Source organism: Condylura cristata, unplaced genomic scaffold, assembly GCF_000260355.1.
Source record: "Condylura cristata isolate star-nosed mole 26May11 unplaced genomic scaffold, ConCri1.0 scaffold00014, whole genome shotgun sequence".
In the NCBI taxonomy this organism is placed as follows: Eukaryota; Metazoa; Chordata; class Mammalia; order Eulipotyphla; family Talpidae; genus Condylura; species Condylura cristata.
Genome location: NW_004567115.1, coordinates 41,849,965 through 41,870,258, shown reverse-complemented (window position 1 = coordinate 41,870,258; position 20,294 = coordinate 41,849,965). Strand labels below are relative to the sequence as shown.

Sequence of the window (20,294 nt, the reverse complement as noted above, 5' to 3'; positions counted from 1 at the left end):
CCCGCCCTGCCCCCTTCCCAGCCACCCCCATGGCACGCCGGCTGCCGCGCGCTGACGTCACACGCCAGCGCCAGTGACGCGTTGGCCGCTCCCCCTCCTGCATTTGCTCCAGGGTTCTGGGGTGCTACGGTGCAGAGTGTTGAGCCCGAGTCCCGAGAACTCCGCACTGCCTGCAATCTAGAGCAGGCGTTGCCAGGCAGAAGGACGTGGCAGTCAGGGAGCCTCCTTGTTCCAAACACCGCCAGCCCCGACCCCTCCGAGGCCAAAAGCAATCTTCTCTGTGAAGCTGGAGAGGCGGCAACCCGGATACTCCCCCTGCTGCCCGCCGTTTCCACGGGGCTCGGGAAACTGTTTGTTTGTTTCGGCCAGGTAGTGTGGACTAGTCTCTCTGGGCGTTGCCCGAGGCGGGACGGAATGTAGAGTGAGGTTTAGCTAGAGGCTGGTGTCAGGTGTGGGAGTCTGCTCATTTCCCTTTTTCAGACTAGGTTGGAGCTGCTGCTAGTTAGAAGGCGCAGTTTTTCTTTCAGGATGTCCTTTTAAAAGCGCGGATATGCCTCTGCCTCATGAATTCCTTTAGGAAGACTGCTACATTGGTACTGATGCTCACTGATCATCACCGTTATTCCTACTAACGCCCACTGTCATTGAGGTGAGTTGCACGGGGGGAAGCAATGACATGCAAAATAATCAGACCTTGCTTAGCCTCCTAGCTGACGGGAGAGATTGCACGATACTCACCATAAGTGCACGGAAAACATCTTCATTTTGCTAACACTTTAGAATCTTTTGCTAACATTTAATTCTCCGAGGAACAGTATGTACTACAAAGGAAGCAATCCTTGGATACTATTTAAAAAGCTAGAGTGGTAATGGGATTGAAAATAGAAATCTTGATACGGATAAGGACTCATTTACATTTCTTGTTGTCTCTGAGATGAAGTTTCATGTACGTTTTAGTTAGATAATGAGTAGCAGTTAACTTGTTTGCCTAATAGCTTATGCTATAGTTTTCACTATTTAAAACATTTCCATTAAAAATTCGACTAGTTTCAGAATTCGTTATAACTATTTTATACAGGTTTAATTTTTATTCTCTGAAGTCCTTCCCAGAAAGCAGAAAACTTTGTTGCCATGGTCAGTTACGTTAGAAATATTTGTGAAGTTAAAAAATGTACAAAATTGCTAATAGTGATGCAGCAGTATTGTGGAGATGGTGGAGGGGAGCCAGGTACAGAGAGAAATAGTCCGTTGTTTCAAGTTTAGATTTGTCTAGCATTAAGCGGCTCTAACAGATGTTCCATTGAGTCCCTGTTCTGACTGAAAGGTGAGGAGCCTGTTTTCAAGGAAAAGAGGTTTTTGCAGTAAGTTACCGTTAGAAGTTTAGTAGGGGTTATGGAGCTTGGCCACAGAAGTTCTTTTGAGGTGGTTCAATGAGGTAAGCAGTAAAATGAATACTAGGGACTCGAAGTTTCCATGTTGTTAGTGGTCCCTCAATTTGTTATGGGTAAATAAGTTATGAGGCAGGGCCACATTTACTAATACTGTTTCTGCTTCTTGGCAAAAAGACATCCAATTGTGATGTTTGTGAAATAATCGCATGTGATTATTCTTTGATTTGTGAAATTTAGTTTTTAAGGTGAGTTTGATTTTTTTCCTAAATAGCATAGTAATATAATACATTTTCATATCCTCGGGAGATCATTAAATTCCTGCTGGTGCCCACATAGTCATAATATTCCAGTTGACCAAACTTGAAATAATGTTTGAAATGATTTTCCTTCTTTAATTCACTGATGATGCAAAGTAATAGTTAATTTCTTATTTGTCTTGAAGTTGCTAAAAAGCCTTGTCATTTCTTAGAGAGGCTTTGAAGTGGAAAAGGGTTACAGTTTTTTTCTAATGTAGATACAGCTCTTTCCCACAGAATTTTGTAAGGCATACTCTCCTAATTTTTTCACAGGTTGGTTCCTGGTAATATATAGACACAGAATACAAATTTTGTCATATAAGGGTGGGTAATTTTTTTTAAGTGCAAAGTGAAATTGAATTAATTTAGTATTGATGGATGGAATGCGGATATGGGTTTGTTGATTTACAATGAGAAATACAGTACCTAGTCATAGAAATTTTAAGATACTCTTAATGACAAGCCCATTTGCTCTTGGCAGAGATTCATACCCGGAAAGCCTGCTTGTTATGAGTGGAAATGGAAAAGGACAAGTTAGATAAATTAAATATTTATTAACTTTAGATTAACATACGGGATTCCTGTGTTTCCACAGTGAGGGTGATCTTGCCATTAGGCTACTAATGATTGCTTTTTTAATTCTCCCTTTTTTCTTCCTCTTTCCTTTCTGCTCCCTTTCACATTTTTAAATTTTCACTATCTAACATATTGTACTTTGGTGTCTGTCCCCATCATCCTTTTTTTGCTAATATCTAGGTATGATGCCAGTTAGAATTATATTTTAAGAATTACTATTGTTCATATCAGAGTAAGCTTTTATATTTAAATAAAATTGAAAGGCAAATCAGCATCTATGGAAAGCATTTATTATAAAGTCTAATTGATCTCCATTAAATAAATAATTTTTATAAGTTAATGAAAAGTGGACTATCTTAGTAGGAAATGGACAAAGAACATGAATGAACAGTTCAACAGAAATACAACTGTTCTATAAATGTGGAAGAATATTTTGAATTCACTAGTCAGCAAAAATTCAAATAAAATGGAGACACCATTTCCCCCATCAAATGTAACAAGTGATAAAAGCAACAAGTACTGATTCACTGTGTCTGTATGTGTACCATTCTCAGTACATTACTAAAATTAACTATTCTTCCTAGCAGTGTATAATTGGGCATGATCGTTACCTGCATTTTGCAGATACATTTTGCATTTTGAACAAACTGAAGCAGCTAAAGATGAGTAACATTTCCATGGTCGCATAACATGATAAAACTAGGATTTAAACCCAGATCCCTTGCTGCTACGGTTTTAGTGCTCTTTAACTATCAAAGATTTTAATAAATGATAATAGTGTTAAAGATTACCTAGGAGTGGGTTCTTCAACACTGCTGAATAGAGCATTAGTAGGCATTTCTGTAAGATAGTTACATAATATGTTTGAAAACCCTAGATGGTCATATTCTTTGAACTCAGAATTTATTCTAAGGGAAGCCTCATAATAATACAGGTGTATATTCAGAAATTTTATCTGAAATTATTTTGTAGTATCCAGACACTAAACTTTTTGTTTTTAAAGATTTATTTATTTATGCATACAAAACTGGGATACAGGCCAGAGGTATGGGGCCAGTGAGAGGACCCACCAGAGACAGAGTGGGGAGCAGAACAGGCAGACTGATGAAGTACAGTGCTGAGGGGAGTAGTGGGTGGGCCATGTGGATCACCTCTGGGGTAGGGATCAAACTCGTGCTGAAGTGGCTTCAGCTTCTCAGTGCTGTGCGCTAACCCACTGCACCTCCAGGAAGGGCCACACTAAACATTTTTAATGTCTGATAAGACTGGATTAACTTTAGCAATAGTCTAATTATACTTGCATTCTTACTGAAGATAATAAAATACTGCTGCTAATACATTTAGGAAAAAGCTGCCCTCTGCTCTCCAAATGTGTTAAGTGTTTTTGGTATCTGACTTCCCAAACATTCTTAGAATATTAAATATCACAGTTTGGTTCTTTCTTTTTAGCTATAGCTATTGCTTGAGTAAGATTAAGATAGTCAAAGATTTGAATATAATTTTTTAAGTTTGAATCATATTAAAAGTATTATAGAGGATATGCTTTATTTCTGTTATCTGTCTTTTTTTAAATATCTAGCATATATGTTAAGATGCCTTAGGGAAAATCATGGAGAAATATGTTAGAATACAGAAGATTGGAGAAGGTTCATTTGGAAAAGCCATCCTTGTTAAATCTACAGAAGATGACAGACAATATGTTATCAAGGAAATTAATATCTCAACAGTAAGTATGTTTATCTTTCGGTTATTCAAGTAGTAGCTTATGAAAGGGTTCACTGTTAGAGAATAAAAAATATATGGTAATACATAACCTACAGTGAAAGAACTGCTATCATCCTCAGAGAGAGTATCTAATTTAATAATATTTTGTATATTCTTTCAGATTTTTTGTGTATGTTTTATTTATTTATAAATATCTACTGTTTTTTAATGTATCTAGCTTGAATATCGTAAAATGTTTTTAGCATGTGGTTCAATTCATTCTTTTTAACTTCTGGCTGTATTTTGTATTTGGACTGTGCTTTATTGGTGTCATTGTCTTTTGACCATTCTCTTATTGATGGACTTACACGTTTTTGTATGAATCATTTAATTTAATATTTTCTTTTCTCCTTTCATTTCAGATGTCCAGTAAAGAAAGGGAAGAATCAAGGAGAGAAGTTGCAGTATTAGCTAACATGAAGCATCCAAATATTGTCCAGTATAAAGAATCATTTGAAGGTCAGATAAATTTTGCAGTGGTGTGGAAAAGAACTTATACATCATATGACAAATTTTGTATGCCTTCTTTATAAGGAATGCTTTGTGATTGTATTCTCAACAAGAAAAGAATATTGTTATTGTTTCAGTAAATATATTTTGTACGTATCAGATTGATTCTAGGATAATACTGACAATACCACATTGTTTCTGTGTGGTTTAATACTGACGTACTATTAAGATGGCTTGAAAAGAAACCATGTAGTAGGTCCAAGAATTTGTACAAGCAAGAACAGCAGTTTGCATTTTTTAAATTCCCCTTTAAGTGCTACCATTGAGAAAATATTCTGATCTTTAGAAAGTAGGTGTTCATGAATTGATGCTTCTCTAAGATTGGACTTCTGACCTCTTTAGTTTCTCACATAGCTTTAAGGAACTCCAAAACACAAATATTTTTAATTGTTTCCTGAACTGATGGAAAATAACCTATAAGTGCAAACATCTGCCATTTTTTAAAAGTAAGCAAGTTGGTTTAAAAATGCCAATTTTCATATTTCCTCCTTACTAATTGATCTTTACACATTTTGATATGGTAAAAATAATTCTTTTGTCCTAAAATTATAACTCATATTTAGAGTTTTTTGGCCTTTGTTCTTACTGCTAGATCAATTCTAATGTAAAGGGAATGTAATTTTTTTTTTAGTTTATTCATTGGTGTGTGAACCCACTGGTGATAGGGTGGTGTCCTATATTTTTGTATTCTTAGCGTCTTGTGGAAAGTGTCTGGCACATAGTTGGGACTCAGATGTTGAATGACTGATAAAATAGATTAATATTTTCTTTATGGAGAAAAGATTTTGTTAAATTTTAAGAAGTGTTTATTCCCCAAATAAATAAATATTTTAGGTGGATAACATTACAGAGTTCAGTGTACTAAAACTCCAACATTTTGCTTCCTTAATTGTTTCCCTTTCCCTTTCACATCTTCTGTTTTAAACCTTCTCTGTCTCTCTTTTTAATTACAGTTTTACTTTTTGATACATACATATGGTGCAACATTCAAGTGTTATTTGTTAGTAAAAAGTTTTCCTTGCTGTCTCGAGCTACATTTTTTTGTTTTTTAGGGTTAACTACTTTATGATTATCTTGTGTTTCCTTCTAGAAATAGCCTAAACATTAGCAAGCATACATAAATGATAGTATACTGCATGTGATTTGTTTTTTTGTTTCTTATGCTACACAAACAGTAATATCCTATACATGTTTTTAAAAAAATAGTGGATTGTTCAATTTGCACATTGTAATTTCTCTCAAGCATATTTGGATGATCCTCCATGTCAACCTTAAAGAATCATATAGATTCTCAGTTATCTCAATGATGTAGGTTCCCAATCCATGACACATTAGAAACACTTTATAAAGGTGATATATGAACCCCTAGAGGGTTCAAGAAATAAATCCTGCTGGGAATAAGGCTATAAGCGCAGGGGGTAGTAAGCATGAACTAGGAAAACTCTTCTTTGAATTGCAGTGATCTTCAGTAAGTACTGGGTTAGTAATTTTTAGATGTGTTACAGGCTATTCTTCCTTACTTGGGAAGGTTAAACAGTGGAAACAAGGACTCGGCTTCTGTCTAGTCTTGTCTAACCGCAGGAAAAGTGTCTTTCTCTGTGGACCAAGATGCCTTGGTCTTCATGTTTGCTCTTCATGTTTCCTCACATGATGTATAATTTTAAAAGGTGAGATCAAAGAAACTGAGAGAACAGAGGCAATCTTATATATGGTTGAATCCTCCAATTTCATTACAGCATTTGTTACTATAGTTGTCTAACAAGGATGTAAGTGGATAAAATAAAACTTAAAGTAAGGTAAATTGGAAAGTAAGATAACCCATCTCTAACAAATTGGTGGTAAAATGTGGTTTAATAATAACATCTAAGGAAAATCTGTTTAATGAAATTGTCTGTCTGCATTTTATGTGTGTTCCAGAGATAGTTAGGTCAGTGCAGGTATTGCTAACAAATAGGATGATGTGTTCTTGGTAGAAAAATCATTGATAGTGGAATTGACTGTTAACCTAAATTATTGTATAATAATCTGACCTCTAAACCTTGACTTAACACACCTCTGAGTATGGTTCTGTTTTTCATTTAATAGAACCCAATTAAGTGTTACTCTTTAGTAAACCTTTAAATGCCTTTGTTTGGCTATTCTTTTGATTGGAAGGTGAATGTAATATTTATATTTTATAGAGAATGGCTCTCTCTATATAGTGATGGATTACTGTGAAGGAGGGGATCTGTTTAAAAGAATAAATGCTCAGAAAGGCATTTTGTTTCAAGAGGATCAGGTGAGTTATCATTTAAGAGATTGACTGTTACCCCATAATACTTTCGAAAAGCAGTTCAGTGTTTGTTTATACATTTATTTGTAATTACCAGTGCTAATTGTAATTATTAGGACAGCTTGATATCATATTCTAGCATTTTGTCATATTTCTATTCTAATTAGTTTCTATGTAAGTTCCCTTCCCTATGTGATTTTCTATCCATAATAATATTGTTATGTATATAATAACAGTGTATTCTATGTGTGTAGGTATACATATACATTATTCAACATATAGTTATGTATATAACTTCATTATTTATTATAATTGATTTTTCTGCATCCTTTTATTCTGGTTTACTACCAGATCATATTTTCCTAAAATGTAATTTGGCTGAATCTCAAGATGTCTTGCATTGGCAAACAGCACTAAATCTGATCTCTGCTTAGATTGCAAGGGTCTCTAAAATATGACTCTTCTAGCTAATTTTTTTAGTTACTCTTTAGTTACTAACTACTAACTTGTTTTTTTTTTCCTCCAGCCTTTAATTTACACCCTTTTTTATTTATTTAGTAGGTATTTATTGAACTTTTATTTTGTGTTTGACATTGGGACACATGTTTTTACACTTTATTCTCCTTTATGTTCTATTATTTCTTTCATTTTGGTGCTATCTTACCACCAATTCTCTGTTTTTAATAATCTACCCTTATATAAGGCTCAACAAAACTTCAAGTTTTTCTTTAAATTTTGCATAACTAACTTTACATGATCTTTTCCTTCTCTAAATAACTGTTGCATTTCTCTTTCTCACCCATTCTTAATTTTAATTCCATGCATTACATAGTGGGATGGAAGAAACATTGTGCTAGGATTTATTTTTAAATTCTTATAACCTCATGAATTGTAATTTTCTTTAATAGACAAGAAAGCCAAGAGACATTGATTAACATGAACAAAATAATATAATTGTTTCAGCCTACTTCTGATACTAAAGTTCATAAGATTTTCTTTTTACAAACTTAAGTTATAAAAGTACTAGAAAGTTCAGAAATGGCAAATCTTCTTTCCCTACTTTTCCACCCCCAAGCATACCATGGTTTTTAGTTTGATATATTCTTCTACTTTATTTTTCGTACTTGCATGTATATATAAATTACATCAAGACCCATTTTCAGAAATGGAATGCTATATATGCCATACTGTCTTTTTTTTCACACCTATAATTTATCTTCCTTGTTATTACACATCAGCCTGTTCAGTTACATTAGTTTTAATAGCTACATTATCCCAGAAAAGCCCATTCTTTTCTTTTTTTCTTTTCTTTTTTTCTTTTCTTTTTTTTTTTTTTTTTAGCTCTTTGTACTCCATTCCTTCTCAGAGCATTGCCCCTTTAGTTTACTTACTTATCTTCCTCAACAGTAATTGACACAAGATGGCAAAAAAATGACTTGTAAGTCAAACTCAGCCCACTGTGTTTATAACCAAAATTTTGTTAAAACTCTCATATATTCATTTTTCAGCATTTTTTCCATGGCTGTTTTTATGCTAGGGTGCTAAAGTTGAGACAGGTAGTCTGGAATGCAATGTCTAAAATACTTATAGAGTAAATTTACTGACTCCCATCTGTGAGCACTTTATTAATTTTTTTGCCAATTTCTGTACCTATCAAGAACATGGTTGGCGCTAAATATTTTATCAAATTATAAAGGAGTACCAGTATGAAAAATATTGTAATGCTTGAACCCTATCTGTAATATGAGGCATAGGTGATTTCTATGATACATTCCAGCTCTGCAGGGAGACTGCGTAACGGGAACACTCCACTGACATTAATTTTCACTTAATGTTTTTTGTAGCTTTTCCTGACTTCTCCCTGATTGAATTAATTGGTATTTTCAGTGTACATATTGCTTTTATAAAATATGTTTATTTATGGATATTTGCTTATAAGTGTATGTCTAACACCACATGAACTTCAACTCACTGTAAGTTTGAACTCATTTTTCCACTTACAGTGCCTTATGTAAATATAGAACAAAGTTTCATGTTTACTGTCATCCTCTGTAAATATATATTGAATTGAACTGACAGACTTGTTTTTTAAAAACTATTAGTTTTAAAAGATTGCATTATTTTAAAGTAAAATTATAATGTTTGTTGTTTTAAAAAATAGAACTGAAGAAATAAGAGTAAAAAGTTAAAAAATATACATTATTTCTATTTTCACTCTTGTTTGGAAGTTTTTTCCTACATTTATACTGATTTACCAAAAATGCTTTCACGTCAGTCTCACATTTTAAGTTAGTGTGTGCTCTTTGTACACTGTGGCAGTTGGTGTGACTGTCTACATAATGTTAGTGGATACAAATTAAAACTAAACTCATAGCTTAAATCCTCTTAAAGGATTTATTTACCCTTAACCCACATATTCCTGGATCTTTTTAGGGGTCAAATGAAATGACTTACTTGCTTTTTTTCCCCACTAGATTTTAGATTGGTTTGTACAGATATGCTTGGCTCTGAAACATGTACATGATAGAAAAATTCTTCATCGAGACATCAAATCACAGGTATGTGTATTCTATCTCCAGTAACTTATAAATGGGTATGGATATGGAGCCAGCATAGTCTTAGGCCAAACACTTTTCACTTATTCAGTCTACTTTAGGTAATCCTTTTTCTCCCTTCACTGTCTCCCCTTTACTCAGTCCTAGAGATCCCTTCACCTTGTCTTATATATTCTTCCTACTTCCTTCACTTCCTTCTTTTTTGGTTTACTGATCATTATGATAAAAAAGTAAAAAAATTGGTATGTGGATGGTATTTTTTTTTTTGAGATTTTATGGTCTGAATATAACTTTATTCCAGTTTCTTACCTTAATTATAATTTAGTTATGAACTTTCAGGTCATTAGAAGTTTATAACTATTTCTTACTGTATTTTGAAGCTGTTGCTCATCTGTTTTTTGGCATCTATTTTAGAATTTATGATTTTCTTATTATTGTTTTTCCCTCTGGAAGCTTTTAGGATATTCTGTCTTCATTGTTTGAAATTTCACTTCATTCTTCATTTCTGAAATTTTGCATTGGTGAGGTTCAGTTTTTATTCATTATGCTGTATACTTTTGATCTGAGTATGTATATTGCCTTTAAAGAATATTTAATTTTAAATGTTATTTCTCTGTCACTATCTTCATGGTCCTTTGTAGTATTTTCTAGTATGTATTAGAGTTCATGATCTTTCCGTTTGTGTTTCTTAAGTGTTTTTCATATTTGATCTCTTACCTCTCTAATTGCATTCTAGATTCCTCAACCTGCTTTTCAGTTAACTAAATCCCTTTTCAGTTTTATGTAAACTAGTGCTTATCTCAGTTTTTTTATTACAATTTCCTTCTAAAGTGTATTTCATATACACATTTTTATTTTTGTTTTGTCGTAATGTCTTATTCTCTTTAAATGGATATTTACCTCTGAAATTTTCTAACATGTATGTTTCCTATGTTTAATGAGGTAACATTGATTTACCACACTATATATGACTTAGTGTATAGGCTTACACCTTTACCCAATGTTATGTTTCCATTCACAGCACCAAAACCCCAATATTACTCCACCTTAGCCATTTGGCTCCCTACCTTTCACCTTCAGTGCTATAGGCAGATTTCTAGTGTTTGTTTTGGTTTTGTCACTTCCTTTGCTTTGTTTCTTTATATTCTACCAGTTAATCATCTGGTTATTTGTCTTTGCCCTTCTGACTTATTTTGCTTAACATAGCCCCCTCCAGTTCTTCATACTGTTGCAAATGGCAAGATTTCTTTTTTTAAATAGCTAAGTGATATTCCACTGTGTAAATATACCACATATTTATCCATTCATCTGTTCTTGGACATTTAGGTTGTTTCCGTAACTTAGCTTTTGTAAATAGTGCTGCAGGAAACACAGGAGTGCATATGTCCCTTTGATTTAGTATTTTTGCATTCTTTGGTACCTTATTTAGGAGAGGAATTACTGTATCTTATACCAATCTGTTTTTAATGCTTAAATATTTAAAATTTTTGGGCTGTTTTATAAAAGAAATTCTGTCCAGTGTGAATTCTTATTCTGATTATATTATGGCTATTTTTATTTGTGTTATGTACCATCATATTTTTTCAGACTCTTATGGCAAGGAAGCTTTGTTTCCACAGCTCATTTACCTTTGTATGGAGGTTTCTTGGTTGCTCACTTGGGCTTTGATTTCTGAGAGTGGGCAGTGCCAAGGGTGTTCAGTTACTGGTGCCAAGGCTTGTGTTTGTCATCTTACCTCACTAAGCTTGAAATTTCCTATGTAGTCTAATAGCCCCAGGAGTAGTGGAAAGAAGAGGAGCTATGGTGGGAGATTCTTAACCCATCTTTCTTCTTCCTCTCACTCTCTGGTACCTAATCTCATTTCACTTACCCATCTTACTCCATTCCAGTCAATGCAATCTTTAGTTGTTGAGCCTTTGGTGATATGAAATTTAATTTGTGTTTTCACACAAACTCTTGGCTTCACTGTTTCACATAGGGTATACTTTTGTTTTTATAAATGTGAAATAGTTGGATAAATCACTGGGAAAATTTAAGGCTGAATTGTTACATTCAAGCTATTTATTCAATAGAATTTTAGACAGGTTATTTTTTGTTGTTGGATGAGGACATCTGGATTCATTTCTTCTACAGCTTTATTGACTTCTTTATATAAAATAACTACCCACCTAAAATGTAGTTCAGTGATTTTTAATATGGTCACAGAGTTGGGAAATCATCACTTCTCTGTAACTCCAGAACATTTTTTATCACGCCCAAAAGAAATTTTGTACCTATTAGCAGTCAATTCCTATCCACCCTCCTCCACTGAGACCTCAGAAATCACTGATTTATTTTTCGGCTCTATAGATTTGTCTGTAGTGGACTTTTTATGTTAATGGTAACTTAAAGTATGTGCCTTTGCCTATTTTAAATAGGATTATTTGTCTTTATTATTGTTGGCTTGTAGGAATTCTTTATTCTGGATACAAACTCTGTCAGATATATGATTTGCAGATGTTTTATCCAATTCTATGAGTAGTTTATTCAGTACTTTGTTGATGGTTTTCTTTGATGCACAGAAGTTTTCAATTTTGATCAAGCCTATTTTATCTATTTATTATTTTACTTGGTTTTTGGTGTCATATATAAGAAACCATTGACTAATACAATAGCATGAAAATTTCCTTCTATGTTTTCCTCTAGTTTATAATAAAGCTATACACTAGAAAAATGAAACTTCTCACATTTAGGTTTGGAATCCATGTTTGGCATTGCATGAAATAGGGATCTTTATTCATTCTTTTGCAGATGGATCTGGTTATCCAATCATTTTTTAACAGTATTCATTTTTTTTTTTAAAACGTTGTCAACTCAATAGTGGACTATAACAATATTTTGGGATTTTTCCCACTTTCTTTCACAGAATATTTTTTTAACCAAAGATGGGACAGTACAACTTGGAGATTTTGGAATTGCTAGAGTTCTTAATAGGTAACGTATCAATTTTAAGCTTTTCTTCACTAAAAATTTAATCCATTTTGAGCTTTTCTTGTATATGTGATGATTGATAGTATCTTTAAGTTTCCTTCAATAATCCTCTTTTTGATCTAGTACTTCAGAACTGGCTCGAACTTACATAGGGACCCCATACTACTTGTCACCTGAAATCTGTGAAAACAAACCTTACAATAATAAAAGGTATTTAAAACAGTATTCATTACATAATATATTTCCTTTGTTTCTGTTATAGTACATTTACCAACCTTCAAGATACTATTCTAAAATAAATGATAAACATATGTAAATATAAATGTATGTGTAAATATAAATATATGTGTATGTATTTGTATATGTACTTGTATATTTGCATTTTTGAAAATACATAGGGGAATTGTAAAGAAGCAGAAGGAACGATAGATTTTTTTATCTTGCTAAAGTAACCATAGAAAGAATCACTTTATTATTATTTTTTAAAGATTTATTTATGCATACAGAACTGGGGTACAAGCAGAGGTGCAGGGCAGGGGGTGGGTGAGAGGATTTACCAGAGACAGAATGGGAAGCAGAACAGGCAGATGTTCTGAAATATGCTGCTGAGGGGAGCAGCAGACGGGCCAGGAGAGGTCTGCCGCGCCATGTGGGTCACCTCTCTGTCTGGGGGTTGAACTTGTGCTGTAGTAGCTGGGATAGCTTCACAGTACTGTACTTCAACCCATTGTGCCACCAGGGAGGGCCCTATTATTTAAGATATAATTAGAAACCAAGTGCTTTCTTTGATGTTTATCTTTTTAATAGTAATTTCCTACTGATTGTAATCATTATTATTAGTTATTATTTATTAAATAATAACTGTTTTGAATTTTATGTGTTGATTATTTTAATTTTTGCAGTAATTTTATAACTGTAGGTATTAATCATTCCTCCTTTCCTTATTGAAACCAAATTAAAGAGAGGTAAAGTGATCGGAGTTCCAGTCATTTAGTTCTCAAACCTGAATTCCTAACTGCTCTTCTGTTTTATGACTTACAGATTGTATAATAGGTTACCCTTTATTTTCTCTCAGTCTTTCCAATTGAAGAATCCCGAACAAGAAACATTGGTCTGAATTTTGAAAAATTCAGAAGCCAAAGAAAGAATATTGTAGCTACAGTGAAGAATATGTTTGCAATTGCTCTCCCTTGACCCCTCCTTCCTTTTTTTTAAGGATTGGGAGAAGAAAGCTATATCAAACCTGAGCAACGGAAGCAAAGAATGTCATTATAGCATTGTATTGTAACAAATAAGTTAAATTATAATGATCAATCTAGTTCATGAACTTTTTTTAATTTTGCAGGTATATTTTTGTTTTTCTATATGTGTGCATATTTAATAGTGGGTGTTATGAAGGAATAACATTTTCTTTTAGCTAAATAATTTTACATTTTAAAGCAATTTCTGTATTTTTTTTTAATTACATCAGGAATAGATTTAATTATCCTTTAGAGGTTTTTATATAAAATAAATTTTGTAGAAAAAATACTTTAAAAATGTAATGCACGAGAATCATCAATTGCACTTTGAAATTCACATTTTTCTAAATGTACTTTATTGCTAGGGTCATTAATTTAATGTTTCTGTTCATGTTACTGTAGTTTGTAACACATATAATTCCTAAATAGCTTAATTACATTTATACTTTTCCTCAGGTCAATCTTGATATAAAATAGACTTGGGAGTTATAAATTTATATTTGTAATTTTTTATCAGAATTTGGGTAAAAATAACCTTAGGATGGCCCTCCATGGTGGTGCAGCAGGTTAAAGCACAGCACTGAGAAGCTAAAGCCACTGCAGCATGAGTTCGATTCCCACCTGCCCCGAGGTGATGACATGGCACGGCAGACCTCTCCTGACCCGTCCGCTGCTCCCCTCAGCAGTGTACTTCGTTGATCTGCCTTTTCTGCTTGCTACTCTGTCTCTGGTGAAGCCTCTCACCACCCCTGAGCCTCTGGCCTGTACCCAAGTTCTGTATGCACAAATAAATAAAATCTTTAAAAAAACAAACAAAAAAAACCTTTAGGATTTCAAGAATGTTTAATTCTCCTCCTTTAAATTCAACTTTCAGAATCAGGGGCTTTTACTTTTCTTGATTACTATACCTGTGAATGATGAGATTTTGTTTTACTTTTAGAAATAGAAAGTGGCTTCTCTGGTGACCTAGGGGTCCCCTTAGCAGTATAGCCTGCTCTGGTCCCCCTGTGTCTCTGGTGAATCCTCTCACCTTCCTGTACCTCTGGCTAGCTCTTCTATTCAAAAATAAATAAATATAATCTTGGAAAATAATAGGAATAGAAATTCTTTTTTATTATGGAAATGTGTTTTTTAAGATAAACAAGAGGAGGACTTAAGAAAATTGTATAACTATGTTCTTAAGAATAGAATAAAATGTATTCTATAATAACTAGATGTCACAGGTTTATTTCAGATTTAACTGTAGCAAATTAATACTTTCTTCATGTTAATTTGATCAGTATTTTGCTTTACATATTTTTATTTTACATATTTTAAGTTATTTTGCAAATAACTAAAGAAAGCAGTTTGACTTGCCAAATAAAATACGTAAATGGAAAATCTCTGAAATTTCCTAATTTCATTCTTTAAATATTAAATTTCCTTATGAACTTTAATTACTGAGAAAACCATTGTTTCTAATGTGAAGTAGACATTATTTTGAATTGACATTTGGCTTGTTCAAATTTTAAGTTTTAAAGGATATGCTTTATGAGCATTTTTCAAAAGCATTTTCTGCTACTTTTGTCTCCTTTAAATGTTAAAACTTAATTCTGATTCTTAGAGAAAATTTCTCACTTTTTTCTTTTCTAGTGATATTTGGGGCCTGGGGTGTGTCCTTTATGAGATGTGTACACTTAAACATGCAGTAAGTAGAATTTTCTGACATTTTAAAAATTATGTCAGAAAGTGACTCTAGATTCTCTTAAAAGTCATATATCATCTTTTTGATGGCCCACCAGAAATTCACTGCCATGTAAGATATTTCCTCATTTTTTCTAAAGTATAAATTTAAATGGATTTCCCTTAACAGAAACTATATATTACAGATGATGTATGTCATATATTTGTTATTATACCATACTTTTTCCCCAGAAAATTATTTTCAAAGACAGCAATCAATTTGTAATCTTCTCTATGTTGAACTCATTTGAATTTGAAATCTTTAAATATTTAAATTGCCTCTCCTGGTTTGTTTTTTTTTTTTAACTTTAGTTAGAATATATTGTATTTAATCATAAAACATAGCCTTCCACTGGTATAGCTTGTCTTCCACCTTTGGAATATTTGCCACATTGCTGATCCATGGCTTTTTGGAAGCATCACTTACTTAAAAATAATAACAATAAGTAGTATTTAAAAGGAAACTAATTCATACTTTTTTTATTTTCCCAAATACTTTTGGTATAGTAATTTTTTGCTCTAGTTATTGCAATAGGAAGATGGGTCTTAATGGACAACCACTAAATTTGTTTTACCATCTTGATCTATTGTCGTTTTATAAAATCTTTAATACATAAATTCATTCTTTTAGTGTTTTGAATAAGTAAAAAGTGAGTCATAAGATTTAATGAGGACTGATACTCTCTTTTAAATGTTTATGACCAAGTGAACCTTGCTCTACAGTACATATGCTCGTCAAAATATTTGAAGAGGATTGTATTTTTCTTTTATATTGATAGAAAAAGAAAAGAACGATTTTTCATTGTTGTTATCATACTTTCAATTTGTATATTTCATATATGTTAATCTATTTTCTGGGTTTTAGTTTGAAGCTGGCAGTATGAAAAATCTGGTACTGAAGATAATATCTGGATCTTTTCCACCTGTATCTTTGCATTATTCTTATGATCTCCGCAGCTTGCTCTCTCAGTTATTTAAAAGAAATCCTAGGGATAGACCATCAGTCAACTCCATATTGGAGAAAGGTTTTATGGCCAAACGCATTGAGAAGTTTCTCTCACCTCAGGTACGTTTTTTTCAGTTCTGAAGAGTTAGGTTATTGTGCATAATTTGGATATAATCTCCTGTTTTGAGGAGAGCTTATCAGAACCTTGGAGATATTAAGTGCCTTATTAAGATACTGGATTCACCTTCACTTCCATTTTATATACTTCTACTTTCTATTTGCTTTTCATTTGTTGTCTGTAGGAAGAGAACCATTCCTCCTCTGTGTTTCGCCTTAATACCTAATAGTTCACTTTTGGCACTTTTGATTCCCAATGTGTAATAATATACTTCTCCACCCCATCTAGCAAATCTGTGATACCATTCTACCTGGAAGAAGCATCAGATCCAGCAGGCTAAGGATACTTTCACAAGATTGCTCCTATTTCAATTACTAGCCACAGGAGAAAGTTGTCATCTGTGCTTCTGAACCACCAACTATAAATGAGAGGTTCCCATGACCTTTTCCTTTGGCTTGATTAATTACTAGGGCAGCTTACACAACCCAGAGAAATATTTACTTAGTATTTAATAACTTGTTATACAGGGTAGAGATAGATAAAGAAACATATGAGCAAGGTCTGAAAGGGTCTTAAACACAGGAACTTTTGTGCCCCATAGAACTGGGGCTTGCCACTCTTCTGGCATATTTACCATCTAGAAGGTCACCAAACCCCATCCATTCAGTTTTGTTATATTGTTTCATTAGGTGATTGAGTGCATATTTATTAAGTCTTTAGCCTTCAGCTATTGATTTGTCCTCCAACCCCTTTCTTCTGGAGGGGAGAATGTGTGAAACAGGGAGTTCCAGTCCTCTGATCACATGATTGTCTAACTTGGCAACCAGCCTCCATCCTTAGGGTCTTCCCTAAAGTCATCTTGCTAGTATAAATTCGGGTGAATAAGGAAAGACAATTGTATGTTCTTACCATATAGAAAATCGTGAGGGTTTTAGGTGTTATATGCCAGGAATGGGACACAGATCAAGTATATATATTTTTATAAGTCACTACATCATAGAATCATTCCTCTTTCTCTCAGGCTTCTGTTTTCCAATTTTTCTTTATTGTGGTAAAATATGCATAAGTTAAAATTTATCATCTTAACTGTTTTATACCACTCAGTGGTATTGAATATTTTCCTCATAGTATGTGGCCATTACTGCCATCCACCTCTACCTAGAAAAAGCACACTTTTATTATTATTTATATACACTTGAGAAGAGATAGAAATGTCATATCTTCTAACTTGACAGGCCATTCATGTGAACAAATGATCTTTGAGAACAGATAATGGATTAAACTGTTGTCACTGGGAGTACATGTTAGTAATCCTGTAAGCCAATTAAAAATTGTAGGTTAAAGTTTACTTGTATAAGACATAGCTACAATCTCTTTAATGTGGGTGTTTTATAAGGCTCCTTTGTTATAATATTTTCCAGGACAGTTTTATGATGCTATATGCTGTTGTTTTGGCAGCTATTGAAGAAGAATGAATGAGTTCATTTAGTCTTGCTGAGGTTTCTTTCCCTCATACTATTAGTTAGGACATACAGTCTCAAGACTAAAGCCCTGGAATTCAGCTATCCAGCAATAAAGAAAAATATTCAAGCCTGATTTAAATAAAACTTATGTAAACTAAGAAGGGCAGGTTATTATTAACAGATGAGTATTTGACATCGGATGTTTAATGCATACATTTTGCTATTTAGGTACCACTTAGATTTCATTCTTTAAAAAATCTTTATCTTAAGATTTATTGTCTGCTTTATATTACTTGTTTAGTATTATAATTTAAAAGTCTATAATTTTTTTAAAGATTTAACTTTGAAACAATGAGCTTTACTACAATGTATAAGCTATTATTTCCACTATCACCATAATATACTTTATAGTTTCTTTTTAGTCTCTAAATTCTCTCATTGGAGCCAAAGTAAATAGCTCTAGTTCTCAGTCTTACACACCTTGGACATGTCTCCTTGGATGTGACCTGACAATTCATGGATAAGTTCTGATTCTGTAGTACTTTGGTGCTGTCCTATGCCATAGAACTTTATGTGATAATGAAAATATTTTACATTTCTCAACTAATATTTGTATCACCACAGGGGGAAAGAATCACATTCAAACAATGGAATATATTATCCAATATTGGTCATAAAATACTTTCTCTCATGAAAAAGAAAGAAAAAAATGCAAGAAAGAAAAAATGCTTAGAGAGAAACATTTTCAGATCATTGCCTGAGAACCAGAGTTTGTCTCTCATCTTCTTCTGTCATAGTTCTCAAACTTAAATATACATAAAATCACCTGGCGAGCATTGCTGGGTTCAAACACTATAATTTCTGTTGCAGTAGCTCTCTGAGGTAGAGCCTGAGAATTCACATATTAAATTCTTGGTGATGCTGATTCTGCTGGTATGAGACCTGGAAAATTACTCTCAGAAGGGTCTTTAATGAAGATGTTAATACCTTGGGTTATGTGTTTTTGTTTGTTTGGAGCTTTTGGTACACTGCCACCGTGGTAATGTTCTCTCCACCAGGCCTACTTTCTCATGAAAAAAGAAGAGCAGATTCACTTGCCTTATTCTTCCTTAACCCAGTAAGAAAAACAGCTTTGTGTTGAGTTAAAATGATATTTGTTGGATCATTCATAATTTTGTGCTTAAGAGGAGGCCAGGGTGGAATGGGAAATGTGAGTGGGGAAAGAATATTACTTGTAGGAAATGGTAATGATTTTTGCTTCTCAAAATAACTATAAATGCATTCTTTTAGTGTTTGGACATACTTGTAAAATTTCCTAGAAATATTCAAGTATTTGCTCAGTTACATGTTTACAACTATATTTAGTAAGAGTGAAAACTCGGTGGAGTTGCTGCGAAGATGTAAAGTTTAAAATAACTTAGAGGTTGATCTGAGAAAAGGATAATCAAGTGATTTTTCTGTAGTGTTGAAGTAAATGAGAGATCGAATATTAAAGTTTACTCCAGTTTACTCCAGACGGGATAGTTTTGTTCAATAGCTAAGATACAGAACAGGCAGAATGTGCCTGACGCCCTGTTTGATGTAACATGTTAATTTGAGAAGTAAACCTATCTAGAAAAGTAATTGAAGGAAATTGATAGGATGGTAGATGGAGTCTGAGTCAGAGGAAATTGGTGAATGGATTACTAGGATTTAACTAGTGCAGTTCATTTGGCAGTATAGTTGTGACTGAAAGGGGTAAAGAATGTTTAATGATTAATAGTAGAATTTTTACCTTCGAAATTTGACATCTTTAATAACATTTTTTCTTCTTTCATTCTAAGCTTATTGCAGAAGAATTTTGTCTAAAGACATTTTCCAAGTTTGGAGCACAGCCAGGTAAATGAAATTTCATGTGAGACCTTTCAACTTGTTACCAACTATAACAGTATATATTAAGATACATACATACATACCAATTGTACTATTGATACATGGAAATGCAGTAAGTTGGGATATTAGTAAGGTAAATTTAATGCCTTTTAGATTTTTAATGCTACATGACAATATATAACTTGATAATAAAATTTCCATTTCTTGCCTGCCTTATTTAAATGAAATCTATCTTGAAATCTGTCTTTATCAAATGCTTAGATGATATTCTGAGAAAATTGTGATAGGATATTATGTATTATCCTAGTTAAATGTAGATCTTTGTGTGAAATATTCTTCTTTGAGAAATACTTCATACTTTAAATTAAAAAAAAAAATTAAGAGTAAATTTAAATCAGGTACCTTACCAGGGAAGATTTCCTTTTAAATTTAGTCAGCAACTATCACATTTTATAGGGTTATTTGTGGGGTTATGTAAATGACTTCAAAATGAATTTATATCAGTAGAAGTTTTTTTTTTTATTAAAAAGTTTATTTTTACATCATTTTGCACATTTTTTTTTTCATCTCAATTGTAATCCCCACGGGTTTCCCATCA

At 33.0% G+C, this 20,294-nt stretch overlaps 1 protein-coding gene across 1 annotated transcript in view; it reads left to right on the top strand.

Moving 5' to 3' along the window:
• Window positions 1-100: 100 nt before the first annotated feature.
• The window catches only part of NEK1 (NIMA-related kinase 1), a 94,302-nt gene continuing 74,108 nt past the window's right edge, over window positions 101-20,294 (top strand). The window contains exons 1-10 of the mRNA XM_012724792.1: window positions 101-649; window positions 3,843-3,989; window positions 4,390-4,486; window positions 6,718-6,815; window positions 9,284-9,367; window positions 12,270-12,337; window positions 12,458-12,544; window positions 15,208-15,262; window positions 16,163-16,363; window positions 19,648-19,702. Coding sequence (XP_012580246.1) covers window positions 3,873-3,989; window positions 4,390-4,486; window positions 6,718-6,815; window positions 9,284-9,367; window positions 12,270-12,337; window positions 12,458-12,544; window positions 15,208-15,262; window positions 16,163-16,363; window positions 19,648-19,702 — 862 coding nt within the window. The 5' untranslated portion in view covers window positions 101-649; window positions 3,843-3,872. The remainder of the gene's footprint in view (window positions 650-3,842; window positions 3,990-4,389; window positions 4,487-6,717; window positions 6,816-9,283; window positions 9,368-12,269; window positions 12,338-12,457; window positions 12,545-15,207; window positions 15,263-16,162; window positions 16,364-19,647; window positions 19,703-20,294) is intronic.